The following is a 15263-nucleotide window of genomic DNA, read 5'->3' on the forward strand; positions in this document are numbered from 1 at the left end:
CCAGTGTTTGTTAGTTAGTCTTATCAGCGACGCCCCTCACTACCCGGCAACCCCAACTATGCCAGCCTCTCCCCGAATGTTGATGGTGACATGAATAGTGGACTTTCTCATTTGGAGAATGTAACCGTTCCATTCGGAGTCGAACTGCAGCGACCTGCTGGATGAATTGAATTGAGGGGGAAATCATCCCACTAGGGGATGGATCGCCAGAGTCCCCCGCTACCGAGCTGATGGCACCGTTAATAATGGGTGAGCTTCCTCGGCTGCGAAGTGCGATTTGCTGCTGCGATCTAGTCTAGACAGAGCAATTGAGCTTCACAGAGTTGCGCATGTCAAGATGAAGGGACTCAACAGCTTCAATGCCCTCTCGGCGCTCACTTTAAGCGGTCTTGCGCTCGGAGCGGTGACCAATTCGACTTCCTCTGGTGTAAGTATCTCTGGGTAGCTCGGTAGCTTAACGTGGCTTTGCAATTGAGAGCTATTGCTGAAATCTTTCGCAGAAATCCGTCGCCCTCGACCTGACCCCCCTCTTCAACAACAAAGGATTCGGTAGTCAACCTGGGGAGGCATCATTCGATGCCCTCAATCAATCCTTCCCCGAGCCGATCGTAGGCCCGGACTTTGTCTCAACCGACACGGGCATCCAGTACAGCTTCCCGGGCTACACCGGCCCCACGGACCCCGACAACCTCATCTGCACCGGTCAAAAGATTTCAGTCCCGCAGAACGGCTCCTACTTCTCCGCCTCATTCCTCGTCGCGGGGGATGTCGAAGGCGCCACCGTTAGCGGAAACGTGTCTTTCAACTACGCCGATAACACTACCTCTGAGTACGAGCTTCGCACGCTCAACTGGTTTAGCTTCCTGACCATCAATCGCGGAGAGATCATTTTCCCAAGCCGGTACACAGCTAACGGTTCCGATTTCAACACCTCGCACATCTTTGAACGGACGACTGCGCTACCGCCTGGAAAGAAGCTTACTTCCATCACTCTGCCGGACAAGAATAATGCGACTGAGGGCCGGCTTCACGTCTTCGCTATCACCCTCTGGCAGCAAGCCCCGGATGTGGCGGTCCAGTCGGTGAGACCGACGCAGAAGTGGATCGGGAATGGGACGCAGGTTGTGGAGGTTACTGTCAACAATGCCGGGTCAAAGTGCGTCTCTGGCGACGGCCTCAAGATTACGCTTACTGGAGATGGATTCATCACTACGAGCCCTGGGCACTTGAAGCGATTGTGCCCAGGAGACCAGAAGGTTGTTGTCGTCGGTACCAATGGCGCCTCGAACGGTCCTGTCAATATTGCTGTCCACGTCGACGACGGCAGTGTCGGGAAAAAGACTTCATTTGCTGACGTTGAGATCGGCTTGACCGAATGGACTGCCGATGGCGAGAGTCTCTCGAAGCATGAAAGTCCGGAGTGGTTTGATGATGCTAAGTATGGCATCTTCATCCACTGGGGCCCGTACTCCGTCACCGGCTGGGGCAACTCGACCCCGTACGAGAGCTACGCCGAGTGGTTCTGGTGGTACTCTACCCACCACCCCGAAGGCGATCGTTCCAACTTCTACCAATACCGTCTTGACACCTACGGTCCTGATTGGGCTTACGATGACACCTTCCCGGAGTTCAACGCCTCCAAGTTCGATGCCAAAGAGTGGGTTGACCTCTTCGCTGACGCCGGCGCCAAGTACTTCGTCCTCACAACAAAGCACCACGACGGCTTCGCCCTCTTCGATGCTGGAGAAACTTCCAACCGCTCTTCAATCCACTACGGTCCCAAGCGCGATCTTCTGAAGGAGCTCTTCGACGCTGCGGAGACTTATCAGCCCGACTTGAAGCGAGGTACCTACTTCTCGCTTCCGGAGTGGTTCAACCCAGACTTTGGCCCCTATGGCTTTGTCCAGTTCCCCACGCCATCAGCTGTCTCCTGGCCTGGCGTGCTAGCCTCCAACCCGTACACTGGCGAGCTCGAACCCTATACCGGCCGTGTCCCCGTCAACGACTTCATCACTGACCTCATGGTCCCGCAGATGGAGACTCTCGCTTACGACTACGGTACGGACATCATGTGGTGCGACTGCGGCGCCGCCAACGGCACGCAAGATTTCGCAGCGACGTGGTGGAACAAGGCCCGCGCTGAGGGTCGACAGGTCGCCATCAACTCCCGCTGCGGCATCCCGGAGGCGGCTGATTTTGACACGCCCGAGTACCAGACCTTTGCGTCCGCGCAACGGCGCAAGTGGGAGAGCAACCGCGGCATGGACCCGTACAGCTATGGATACAACCGCGCGACGAAGCCCGAGGAGTACATGAATGCCACCACAATTGTGTACTCTCTTATCGATATGGTCTCCAAAAATGGCAACTTTTTGCTGGACATTGGCCCCAAGGCCGACGGCACCATCGTCCAGGCTGAGATGGATAACCTGCGTGAGGCGGGCAAGTGGATCAAGGCCCATGAGGAGGCAATCTTCAACACCACGTACTGGTTCGTGCAGAGCGAGATTGTTGGAGGCCCAGATGTTAGGTTCACCCAGACGGATGAGGCATTCTACACGGTCTTCTTGGAGGAGCCCATCGTGGTCGACGGCTGGATCTCTATCAAGGCACCGATCCCCGCTGTTGAAGGAGATATCATTAGTCTTCTCAGCGTCCAAGGCGCTGGGGACCTCGAGTGGGAGATCAGCGGGTCAGGAGTCAGCACTGAGTTGAAGATCAAGGTGGATAAGGCTCTTATTGAGGCCGAACAGTTCGGTTGGGTGTTCAAAGTTCTTTACGTAGCATGATTCATGGATGGCAACAGGTCAACACCAGGCCCCGCACATTTGCAATAAAGATGATCCAAAGCAGTAAAACGCAGATGGCACACGCCTTGGGACAAAAGCTATAATAATGGAGACACGAGCAAAAGGAAATGCGTCGAGGGGGAATCGAACCCCCGGCTCCCCGACGCTGCTGGATGGCAACGGAGAATTTTACCACTAAACCATCGACGCTTGAACGCCTTGCGAGCATGCTCACCTAAGTCCAATCCTACGATCGCGATGCTCCAGTCGGGGCAGGGGTGGTTGACGGCAGGCCATCCCACAGCCGTCAGCGGTGTGAGCAACGATCCTTCGTACTCAGAGTCACTCGTACTTCTTAGAGAGTGATGGCCGGTTACTTCGATTGGAGGAAGTGTGGCCTCAGGAAATCGAGTGTGGACATCTCGCGGCAAGGAGATGTTCAGGCATCCCCTGGCGATAGCAACAGTGACCTCAAAGCCACCGTTGGAAACGATAGTTTTATCATCAGTTGTTATATGGAAGTAAAAGAAAAGCATTGAGGGTAAGGTCGGAAAAGTAACAATTTTTCCCGATGAAAAAGTAAGGTAGGTTGGGCTGGTACTCAACTTCGAGTCTTATTAATTGAGAGGCTACTCCTGCACAGCTCTTGATTATCACGCAACCCGTTTTCCAGTAAGAATACAATCAAATGGGTACGTCTCATCGCCGTTATCATCCCACTCATTATCATCAACATTACAGAGCACCGGCATCTCCTTAGCCAAGACTCGGGCAGACTTCTTCTTCACCTCAGGCGCGCCGATAATGGTCGTATAAAGATCTACCAACTCGTCGCTGACGTTGACCGCATTATGATATGCCTTCGTATGCTGTAAGACGGCCTCGGACATGAAGGAAAGAAAGTTCGTGGGAGTCTTGGATGGAGGGGTTCCAGTGAAAGGGTTGCCTTCGATCGGGATGTACGTGAAGCCGGATGATTTGGCGCGATCTTTTGCCTTCTGCACGAGGCCTTGAATCTGCGTGAGGAACTTGCCCTGTAGAGGACCGTAGATTGATACAATCTTGTCAATATTCCGGTCCTGGGTGTCGTCCGTTGACCACGCGTTTGGGACGATGTCAAGGGTATTATAAAAGTCCGCGTTCCACAACTGATACCCGCCTGGGCCGCTCACTTTTGATAGCTTGGAGTAGGCGTCGCTGAAGAGCTGTTCGCCCGGTGTGGCTCCCGCGGCAGGAAGGGCGAGGATGTCACCCGCTATATCAGCAACGCCCGGGACGAGATTGTTCGCCTTGGTTGCCAGGGATAGGTAGGGCGAAAGTGCTCCCCCGAGGCTGTGGCCGGTGAAGATGACGCGGAAGTCTCCCGGGCTCTTCTTGAGATTAGCGAGATAGTCTAGGAGGTTTGAGCCAGCTCCCGGATTTCCGCTCGGCGAGGCATGTGTTGCGACTGCCCAAGCACCGAGGGTTGTCCCCCAGGCGCCGTACGGAATGTCGCGGAAAGGAGGATTCTGGACCCCGATAGGCTGTTCTGCGGTCCCGGTCTTGAAGGTTTTGGTGTAGGCATTAAAGTCCACCACCTTGTCGACTCCAAAATCCTCGAACTTCCAATCCTCTATCGAAAACACAGCGGTGCCGGCAATTGCCACGACGTATGTGTCGAACTTGGATCCATCGGGATACTCGACACTGGACGCCTTCATCACCATCCAGCAGTTATTGAGGCCCTCGTACCATTTTGAAGTATCCGACTTCCATACTCGGGGACCCCAGGTAATGTCCCATCCGTACTGGCTCAGGTGCTTCTTGACCATGCGCTTGGCTGCGATGTTCATAGCGTCCTGGAGAATCCATTCGGGGCCCACGATTGAACCTGCTAGGTTGGCGGTCAAGGACTGCAGATGGATCTGTTGGAAGAGATTTAGGGTAGACATGATGAGATACAATATCAGGAAGAAGAAACTTCAGGCGAGGATTTAGTGTTTGTGCTGGCTTAGATGGAAACTTCTACATGAGTGTGTGCAGCTTAGGAGCTGGTTACAAGGATATTTATCATTCAAATGTTCACTGATGATCCTCTCAGACGTATCTGCAATGCAGTCCCTGGCATGGTCGACGGCACTGAATGTGAATGCTTTAGTTGGAGCTGAAGTTCCAAGCTGCACCCACTGATGCCGCATCCGGTGAAGCTGAGCTCTATGGGCCGACTGTCAGACACTTGCCGTTCGATGGATGAGCCCAGACCATAAGAACAAGTGCACTTAAGTAGTTAGTACTGAAGACCTTCGATTTACTCATACTTCAGACTCACACATGGCGCGCGAGACATCGCGCGATGCCTGATGTTGGATCTTAGCGAATCGAAATCAGATTCAGATTTTACAAAGTAGCCAACAGATGCAGCTGTAGACAGGTACGCGTATAATGCAGAAAAGTAATTGTGAGTACTTACCAACCCCATAACTTAGTAGCCGCGAATTAGAGATTCTCTTTTATCTTGATTCTTCCCTCAAGGGTCCAGCCCACGAGGAGGTCAAGACAGCCGGACGGCAAGGCCCGGTAGCCATGGTCTTGGCCCGCCTTAAAGACCCAGCTTTGGTATGGAGGGCTGGTACCATGGAATGCCAAGAAATATGATCCACAGCAACGGCGAGGTGGGTGAATTGCTGTCGAGTCTGATTGGACTTGACACGAGCTGCGGTCCTGAAACAATTGGTTTTGATTGTAGCTGAGTTGAGAAACCATTGTCAGCCGCACGTGGAGGGTGGTGGACATTCTACTAGTTCGCTGCAAACGGGACAACTGGCCTAGGGCTCGGTGGCAGATTATCCTTCATACAGCAATCCGCTCTTTTTGGAAATCTGCACGTACGGCCTCTTCTGCCACTGAACACGGCATGGCGGCCTTGGTTGTGATGTGGCTGTCTATCACTCTTTGAAGCCTTGAATGTCCTTAGTTTCAGCTCGACTGGCTTGTCTGTGAACGAGTCATAATTGTAGCCAGATGTCAACATCTTGTGCTACTTGCCTGTGGCCTAGCTAGGGACAAGATAATCAAGCGATCTCTGGGTATTTGTAACTCAAATTTTCGTCCGAAGCTTCAAACATTACAACTCAATCGAAGATATAGCAGATAGGTATTCAGTTGAATTGGGCTGAGAGGGAACAAAGCCAAATTTTGCAGTGAGGCAACCCAATTGTGCATGGATTATAGTCATCAAACAGCGATAGTGTTAGCTTTGGACGAAGTTGTTGTAGCAACCTGTTGGGATGGTCTTGGTTTGACTTGGTGGTGAATACCGATAGCACCTTGCAAGACGTTTCTTGTTTTCTGGTGTAGTCTGTACATTGTCGTCAAGATCAAACCCAGGTCTAAAAGTAAAGTAGTTAGCAGTGGCAACTAAGCATTTTGAAATACTCGCGCTACAATTTCCATGTGCTGTGTTGTTTGAGATGGCCATGTCACGCGGGTGAGGATGGAACGTGATATCAAATTGAACGGAGTGATACCGGCTTGGTAGATATTAGAGGAATTCATATTGGGTCCATATTGAGTCTCTCGAAAAGTAACGTGGACGACGGAGGTCTGACCCTCACAGCGCCGTCGGTCCGACGCCAACGGACCGAGTGCATCCTCGGGTGTGGAGTTTTGGAAAGTTGTAGATACCGGTGGGATGAAAGTCTTGGGAAAGCTCTAGGAGGGATGTTCAGATCGTAGCGGTCATTATTGAATAATTACAAAGCCGGTGGATTGCCACCATGGCCAATGAAATTCCGTCCAGCATGCTTTCCAGTGACACAAGCCTCCCTCTTACAAGATGAAAGCTGCCAGCATAGACAAACCAGCCAGGGACATCAACAGGCCCGGGGCAGAGTCGGCTGCTCCGGATCCCGGAACCGTAGTGGGGGTGGCAGTCGGCGAGGAACCGTTGGTTGACTTTGAGGCGTTGTACTGTGCCCAAATGAACTCGACTGCGTCGTCGGTGTAGTTGGCAAAGTATGAACCGTGAACGGCGGTGTTGTTGCCGAGATCGCAGTAGATATCTCCCGTGTCGCAGTAGGACTCGATCTTGGACGCGTATGCCTCGCACTTGGTTACATTCTCACGGGGGAAGAGCTAGGGAAGAAAGAGTCAGCAAGTCCGACGTTGCACTAGGTAATCGAAGTGGGTGTTTGATTCCGCCACCACGTTTCGCCAAGGTGGAACCTACTCCGTTGCGCTTGCTCGTGCCCTTGTTCCAGCTTGCGCTGACGTTGTGGGTTGGGTCTCCGAAGAGGATCACGGCGATGACTGAAGATGTGTAAGCTTCACTTCACCATCATGTCAACGAAGAGTGACTGGGTGGGCGTCTACTAACCACTTTGGTCGACGACGGATGCGGGAACGGGCGCCGTCTGATTGAACTCAATGTTGAGAGCCTCGCCCTCGTCCTCGTCGACGCTGCCGCACAGAGTATCACCTGTCACTTGCGCGCCCTAAAGTTCCATGCAAGTCAGTGGAAGAAAACAAAAGTAACTTTCCAAGCCGTCGTCCAATTTTCCCGCCCAATTGCCACCCTTCTTTCCGGCGCTCTGGTAAATTGGGAGATCATGTCATCCCATGAAGCTGAGTTGGCGTTGATGCAGATGGATGCGCAATATCGAAAGCTTCACCATGACGTGAACTTACCTGAGAGTATCCCAACAGCGCAACCTTGGAGTTCGGGCATCGCGCGTTGTACGAGGTCAACGCAGCATTCAAGGCCACGGCGCCGGCGGCGACGGAGGTTGAGTAGTTGTCAAACGTCGCCGGATAGTTGAGCGGCGCGATCTGGGACCCGGGGATGGCAGCGAAAGTGCCATTGGCGACGCTGCCGATTCTGCCGGACCCGGGAGCTTCATTGCTGCCGCGGGCCACGATGATGTACACGCCGGTCGCGCAGGTGCTCGTTGCGTTTTGCGCCGTGGCGGCGGTGGCGGCGAGAATGCCGGTGAGGACAGTGCTAGTCTTAACTCTCATTTTGGGTGGCGTAAGCTCTCTGATTTACTGTACTGGAAGAATCAAGAGAGGTGTACGGGGATGAGGGACTCGAAGAAGAGGCTTAAAAGGTGAGAGCAAGAGACGGATGCGGAACGACCGGGGAGAACAAAGGCTCGTTGTCCAACGTCAGCGCCAAAGGAAAGCTCGGGGGAAACGAAGAGGTATTTATCAAGACCTGCATGACGTCGCATATTCACCGAGACCCCTTCGGCCAAGCAAACTAGAACAATATCCGCACTGAGACCTGCTCCCGCAGCTGCGGAAAGCTTTCGATGGGAAACCCACTTGGACAAAACAGTTCCCCATTGCCGTGCTTCCTTAGTCGCCACAGGCTTGGAGACTCATCAGTGGGCTGGGGGAAAGCTAGCCTCTAAGAAACTAATGCATATCGAGGTGTTCGGATCGTCAGGGGTCATCCCAGACCGCTCTCCGATGACGAATCAGCTGAGTGCTATGGTCAATAGACAGCCATTGATAACCCTCTCTACTTCACACACATGTTCGGCCCGTAGTGAGATAGTACACGTGTAGACCGGGACACTGGCTTTGAAGAGCTGCCGCGCGGGGTCAGGATTGATAGGATGTAGGTAGCCTGCTGCACGAGAAGGTGACCGTAAATGGCACATCTGGGCAGGCGAGCTAGGCACAATGTCAATGAGGGGTTCCTCATAAGGACCCAACAAACCTCGGCATTGGATCCAAATGAAGCATCGCGTTCAAATACCCCAGGTCTCCCTCCGGGTCTCTGGTCCCCTTTGGCGCGTATCAAGCTCCATTATTGGGTCCGCTTATGTCCGGGTTACCCGGCGTGGTTGGGGGCTCACCAACTCGGGGTTGGAGGTTGGAGCATGCGGACTTTTGAGTGCGGGGAAGGGATGCGCTTTGCCCGGTTTGTTGGCTCTCTCCGATTCCTTGCATTGTGACTTTAAATTGTGGACGAACCGAGGGGCGTCAGCTGCTACGAATTATTGCTGATATTATTCATATCCGATGATCTAGGTACGGTAAATACAACGGTGAACGTTCCCTTCAGTCTCCCACATTACGTGTTCTTTGGGTTTGGCTATTTACAATTTCAGAACCTTCTTTTCTTCTTCCTGTTTGGGTGGAGTTTACACAAGAGCCTCGAGACTCAATACCAACAACTAAGCATTGGTAAACGACGAAACTCTCACAGAGCCACCCAATGCTTTTGTCGCGTAGTTGAAGATGCCATATCGGTAGCCCATAAAGAACTCCCAGTTGTTGTACAATTCGAAAGGCGCGCCAACGGTCTCGTAACTCTGGCCATCGACGCTGTAACTGAAGACAGCATTACCAGGCCCGCCAGGGCGAATATCAGCTACCATTCTCAGGTGGACGTCTCTCGCATCTCCCAATGGCCTGCGCTCAACAACTGCCCCTGTCGAGTTCGTGGTCCAGTCGGTGTTCATCGTCAAACATCCGACAGTGACGACAGAATACACGTCCCCTTCACGTTCGATGCCGATCCAAGAGGACTTATCGCGCAAAGCTGCGAGTCCAACGCGGTCACCGTCGGCCATGTTCGCAACGTTGAGGTGGACGGTGCCGGTTCCAATTGGTCCTCGAATTCTGTGGGTCAGGGTGTTGCGAGCCGAGTACAGGTCCGATGTCAAAGTGACGGTGCGGAGCGTAATTCCGTCGTTGACCTCGAAACCACTGATATCAGGGTTATGGTTCCATTCCCACTCGGGGCGGAGAGATGTGCCGGCAAACTCATCGGTGCGTAGAGCGCTCGGCACATCCGCCCGGGGGAGCGGGTACTCGTAGTCTCCCCAAGCACCGTTGACGGTCACGAGCGACGGGAAACCATCATCCCCCCAAGTGATGGGAGCCAGTACGGGGGAGCGGCCGCCGGGATAGATGTCCGTGAAGCCCATGTAGTACCAATCTCCGTTCTGGGTGTCCACGAGACTGCCCTGGTGCGGCGACCCGGCGTTCGGAACCGAACTTAGCGGGATTCTGTCTGCAAGAACCTTGACTTCGTACGGACCCCAAGGGCTGGATGACTTGAGCACAAATTGTCCATCAGGCGGTCTCGTCAGGAAGATGTAGTAGTTTCCGTCCCGCTTGTACATCCGCGCACCCTCCAGAGCACCAATGTCGCTAGGCGTCTGGAAGACCGTCTCTCGTCGAGTCTCCGTAAGTCCGTCGGCTGAGAGTTGCGCAACGGAAATCATGGTGTTTCCGTAGGCCACGTACGGAGTATCGTCGTCGTCAAACAGCAAGCCAACGTCGTAGTAGCATGTGTCAATGGTGCCGGCTTTGGTCCAGGGCCCAGCAGGGTCAGGTGATGTGTAGACATAGGTCTTTGAGAACTCCACGCAGGCTACAAAATACCAGAGACCGTTGCTTGCCCGGTGTCGAAGAGAGGATGCCCAGATTCCCTTGACATAGGCATTCTTGCCATCCGCCAAGTCGTATTGAGAGTTCCAATCGAGAACCGGAACCGAGTGGCTGACGTACTCCCAGTTGACCAAGTCTTTGGAGCGCAGGATGGGCGCACCGGGGGAATAGTGCATGGTGGATGCGGTCAAGTAGTAGGTGTCTCCGATGCGGTGAACCTCATTGTCGGCGAGGTCTTCCCATATGACCGGGTTGGTGAAGGTCTCTGCCGCGATGGGGGCCGCCAAAGCAGCGATCGTGACAAGTGAGCGCAGCCAGGATCTCATCGTGACGATGTGTTGATATGCTAGCTGTGTTGTTTTGTAGAGTGCCCTGTGCTTGACTGATGAGATGATCGATTATTCCGAGGGATATCAGCTCGGTTTTATCACTTTCGTCACAAACGCAAAATGTGTTTTCGGCCATCTCGGATCTCTTTCACTCGGTACCAGGACATCGTGAATTCCAGTATCATGCGTCTCATTGGCTCGTAAGATCTTGACTGTTGATCTACAGCCCCAGGAAATTGCGCCCCAGCTGCGGTGCTTCACTATATTTCTTCCGGCAGTTGCATGAGTGCGGATGATGCGAAAGGGTGGCTTCAGTTAGCCGATGACCCCAGATTTCCATCTTGCATTCGGCCGACTGCATTGCTAGCTAAACCCCAAAGACACGGCCGGTGGGATGGCGGACACGCTCCAACCGTTTCCTCTCGGTTCGCAAAACAAGGTCGCATTTTCAGCTCAGAACCGGTAGCATTCATTTTGCAGCGGCAATTGATGCTACAGTGACGACCCCATAGCTGACTGCCGTACCCGCGCCTATTAGCGGTCACATCATGACATGGAAGTTTTCCCCGCATCTCGAGAAGGATTGGCGTACTCGGGAGATCAACGAATTTGACACTCGTGTAACCAGTCTGATCGATGCTTTTGATCGACGACTCCTTTATCCATTTGACGAACTCTGGATGAATGAAGAAGCCGTGCTTCTGACAGCGCTTTTCTTTCCCTACTCCCGTCGAATCACGAGTTTGGGCTACCTTGGTGTCACAAGAGTGAGCCTGGGAGGTTTCTTTTTAGGATCAGCAACGCATTTTTAATCATGGAGTTTCTACCCCATCAGTTGCCAGATCGTGTCCATACTTCCCTCCTAAGCGGCAATAAGAAAAGTACGTGTCCAACTCTGTTTTCCTTATATTCGCCTGTGAACAGTTTCGAAATTAAAGACCTCAAATGTTGGAGAAACACTGGAGACGGATGCACTGACGCTTCTAGTAGTTCATGGGTTACTCGTTACGTAAAAGCCAAGCATGAAGTCTTATAGGCAGAAGTAGCGCAAGAGGAGAGTTGCATAGCCTTAGCCGCCTTTCGGAACAAACAAGCTGTTCTTTGGATTCAGGAGGAGCACTAACAGCGGGCGAAACCTCCACCTTTGTTGGTGGTGGAGCTCCTCCCTGTGCCGATGATCCTCAACGACAGCCCAGCCTGCAGGACGTATTCGGGGGGAAAGCCAGATCTTCTATCTGGTCAACTACATTTATGACTTCAATCCGAAATATAGAATTGGGCAATTGGACAGATTCAAACAGCAAAATCCCTCCCTACTTTTGTCTGTTGTCAGCCAAACAAGCTACTACAGGCAGTAAGATGTCTTTCGGCAAGCTCTACACGTATCCCAAGGCGCCCCGATCCACGATGGTGCTCTTCGTTGCCAAGTACAACAAACTTGACGTCGAAATTTGCAACGCCTTCCCGATCAAAGTGTACCCGGAAAAGGGCGGTGTCAGTGAAGAATATCTTTCCAAGTTCCACACTGGAAAAGTTCCCGCGTTGGAAACCGCCGATGGCTTTGTTGTCTATGAAAGCAACGCAGTTGCATGGTTCCGTAAGTGCCAAGTTTATTGGAAGCTATGAGCTCGGTGAAACTGACGGTATTCCAGTGGCAAAGCAGGATCCAAATACAAAGCTCTGTGGATCTGGATTGAAAGAGGAGACCACAGTCCTTCGGTGGGCGTCATTCACCAATTATGAGCTCCTGCCGCCCATCATGGCATGGATAGGGCCCATAATCGGACGGGCACCTAACAGTCCTGATATTCTCAAGAACTGTGAGGAGGGCTGCGAGTTGACCATTCGTGCCATCGAGAAGGAGATCACGGGGAAGAATTATCTCGTTGGAGACACGTTGACCCTTGCCGACCTATTCGTTATTTCTGGTCTCGCAAGAGGCTACCAATATGTAAGAGCCTCTCGAGCTAGAAACATAAAATTCCCTAGATTGAGCATCCTGAAACTAACTGACGGTCTCTAAGGTCTTTACCAAGAGCTGGGCCGAGAAGCACCCTGTGGTACACGAGTATTACATGCGCATTCGGAATGACAAAGATGGAATATTCAATAGCATTCTTGGACCTAACGTCATTCGTGACGAGCCTGGCGGCACTTATCCTGACTATGATGGTTTGTAAGTCTTGGAAAACTTAGGACTCCCAGAATTCATAGCAACATCGGAGCTTGAGAGGAAATTCCAATAGTTCCAGCACGATTCAATGCCCAGATTCATCGGGGTCTGCATGGAAATGCATCTGCAATAAATCACACACTGCGCATTTCTACTCAGCCTCATGTCTGCTTTCATTAAATACCGCGACAATCCATTTGCTCGGTGGCCAAACATCCCTGGCCGTGAACGTTGCCTCCATCCATGCCAGGTATCTTGATTCAGCATCATCTACCGCCGCTGTTGGATCCCACTGGCCTCTCTGAAATGCAGATTCTGGGCTTATGGCAGCTAGTATGCCAGTAAGAACAACACGAGCCGACATAGAGTAGATGCTTTGTGCTTGGACGTTGAATGGGGCCGAGCTGGTCTGCAGACTAACAGCCATCAAACGTACTATGCGCCAGCCCAGCAGACATGATTTATATCCGATCATTGTGATGAATGGATCATCGATTATGTTGGGAGTGACTCCAGCTTGGAACTGAAAGTTGAGACTGATGGGTCTAGTGTTACGAGAAAGAAGCACAAGAATGCTCTCCAGGCTACTAGCAACACGCATGACTGAGATAGTGTGAGCTGCTGGTGTCCTACTTCATCTGAAGCCTTCGCATGAAAGGAATCGTTGTCAATCTGAACAAAGGACTCATGTACGTACCATCTCTATCTTCATACACATCTCGATGCTGTTTCACCCGAGGTTTACCAAGTTCCCAACAAGTTGAAACAGCAGATGGAAGGCTATACTCGACGATGCCGCTCGTGAGTAACGCCTCTTGATGAGTAAGATTCATAGCAGCATAGTGCCACACGATCCAGACATTGCTCCATAGGCTAGAATCCACAGATTCAAGTTCATTTGAGGGGCTGCTGAGGGGGCATGTTCCAGTAACAGACGGCTTGCGCATGATGTCCGACAAGGTGTTCAGAGCTTGCATGATCGAGGTCCGACTAGCTTCTGAGATGATTGACAAGTTGTTCTTGGACTCGCCACATCGCACGTTATTGTACAAGAACGAGCTTGCTAAGGTGATGTCACGAATCATCATCAAAATTTGCGTTATGAGCATGAGACACGCGAAAGACGAGTGCCAGAGTAATCGCAGAGGCCTGTCTGGCGGGTTGGGATTCATCAAGTACATGAGACTTGCGTACAGATCGCCGTGCGCCGGACGTGGATCGCCATTGGCTTCATAGTCGTCTTCTTCGTTGAACGATCCCTCCTGAGAGAATATGAGGGCTTGCCAGGTTTCTGCTGTGGGGGCTTGCCATGTGTCATCTTGACACGGAAGTTCGTATTTCAATTCGAGAGCTGCGAGCAGTGGACGGATGTTACAACAGACTGAGAGTTGAGCGTCAAGATAGTATAGACAGTACACAATCCTGAGGTCTCAAATATCAGCGATTTATTATGATTGATACCGGCTTTTCGCGCTAGTGAGTGGCCATACCGCTTTCTTGACTCGTTGTACATGGCAACTCGCCAGGCGTGCTCGGTGACAGTCCAAGAGGAAGATACCGCAGGTTCGTTCGGGCTGGAGACTTCGTCCACGCCGAGAGTCACTCTGTCTTGAAGCATTTGATACTGTCGGACAGCATCAACAAGCTTCCTGTGTATCTTGAGAGCTGTTGAGAACCGGCCATCGTCGCAGCTGTAAAATGCGTAGTATTCAAAGAGCAGGTAGGCCTGCATGACCCACAACTCTCTGAATCTTACCCGCCGACTCTCGCGAACCTATATGTGATTCTATGGCTCAACATCCGCATGAGTTATCTCTTGTATATCACTTACGTATAAGTCCAGAGACTTGAGTCCAGAAGAGAACAATGTGGCGCTTATCTCCTGGCCCGAGCCTCGAGCTTGATAAATGGCCCCAAGGCAGACGATTGCCTGTATCAATGGCTCTTGAGCCGTATCGAGGTCGAACGTTGGCCTATGTAGAAGCGGGAACGTGGGCTGAAAACGATCGAAGTAAGCTGATACAAATTGAGGAAGTTTGAATAGCCATGAAATGCCTCGTGATGCGAAAACTTGTGAAATCGGTGTTGACTGAGGCATTGACACCATTAGATTGCAAATAGGTTGGGCTTGATGAAAAGAATACCTACACCTTCGCCATTTGAACGATCGATAGAGCGATTGGCTTCCGCTGCTTTGGTTGTCTCTTTTGTTGGCTCGTCGGCTGGCGCAGCATTACTGGCAACATGGATCGTCTCACCAGTGCGACCGGGGTTTGCGTGGTATCTTCTCACGTGGCGTTTTCTCAAATCACTAACATAAGTCAACTCAGTGTCTATCAGAAGATCAAAGAGATTTGATGTCCTGAAAATAGTGTCAACCTTCTAGAGAAGCTAACTTCACACTGTGGACATGGGAACGGCCTCAGATTTGATCGCTGATGAACTGCTTCCGTCAGTCTGGCTCGTCTCTAAATCATTGCGACTTATCATTTGATAGTCACCTGATGCTGTATGACGATTTAAATTCTCCTGCTGACTGTCAATCTTTTGTATTGGGGGTTATCGGTCGATGGGAGAATCACCTGCCGG

At 51.9% G+C, this 15263-nt stretch overlaps 5 protein-coding genes and 1 non-coding gene across 6 annotated transcripts; 2 read left to right on the forward strand and 4 right to left on the reverse strand.

Moving 5' to 3' along the window:
- Positions 1-337: 337 nt before the first annotated feature.
- Positions 338-2789, forward strand: N0V96_002750 (uncharacterized protein; the record flags this gene model as incomplete). Its single annotated transcript, XM_053187201.1, has 2 exons — positions 338-427; positions 501-2789. 2 exons carry the CDS (start codon positions 338-340, stop codon positions 2787-2789), a joined length of 2379 nt encoding a protein of 792 aa, XP_053054705.1.
- A 129-nt stretch (positions 2790-2918) lies between these two features.
- On the reverse strand, positions 2919-2999 carry N0V96_002751. Its single transcript has one exon. It is a non-coding gene; the product is annotated as a tRNA-Gly (tRNA).
- Positions 3000-3442: 443 nt separating this feature from the next.
- N0V96_002752 (uncharacterized protein) lies at positions 3443-4720 on the reverse strand (the record flags this gene model as incomplete). Its single annotated transcript, XM_053187200.1, has 1 exon — positions 3443-4720. The coding sequence occupies one exon, from the start codon at positions 4718-4720 to the stop codon at positions 3443-3445; it is 1278 nt and encodes a 425-aa protein (XP_053054704.1).
- Positions 4721-6596: 1876 nt separating this feature from the next.
- N0V96_002753 (uncharacterized protein) lies at positions 6597-7784 on the reverse strand (the record flags this gene model as incomplete). Its single annotated transcript, XM_053187199.1, has 4 exons — positions 6597-6902; positions 6997-7076; positions 7144-7261; positions 7455-7784. The coding sequence occupies 4 exons, from the start codon at positions 7782-7784 to the stop codon at positions 6597-6599; spliced, it is 834 nt and encodes a 277-aa protein (XP_053054703.1).
- A 1166-nt stretch (positions 7785-8950) lies between these two features.
- Positions 8951-10498, reverse strand: N0V96_002754 (uncharacterized protein; the record flags this gene model as incomplete). The annotated part of the gene is made up of 1 exon (XM_053187198.1): positions 8951-10498. One exon carries the CDS (start codon positions 10496-10498, stop codon positions 8951-8953), a length of 1548 nt encoding a protein of 515 aa, XP_053054702.1.
- Positions 10499-11860: 1362 nt separating this feature from the next.
- Positions 11861-12681, forward strand: N0V96_002755 (uncharacterized protein; the record flags this gene model as incomplete). The annotated part of the gene is made up of 3 exons (XM_053187197.1): positions 11861-12098; positions 12154-12452; positions 12526-12681. 3 exons carry the CDS (start codon positions 11861-11863, stop codon positions 12679-12681), a joined length of 693 nt encoding a protein of 230 aa, XP_053054701.1.
- Positions 12682-15263: the final 2582 nt, after the last annotated feature.

The sequence above is a fragment of the Colletotrichum fioriniae genome (assembly GCF_027942845.1).
Source record: "Colletotrichum fioriniae strain IMI 355084 chromosome Unknown scaffold_2, whole genome shotgun sequence".
NCBI classification, from domain to species: Eukaryota; Fungi; Ascomycota; class Sordariomycetes; order Glomerellales; family Glomerellaceae; genus Colletotrichum; species Colletotrichum fioriniae.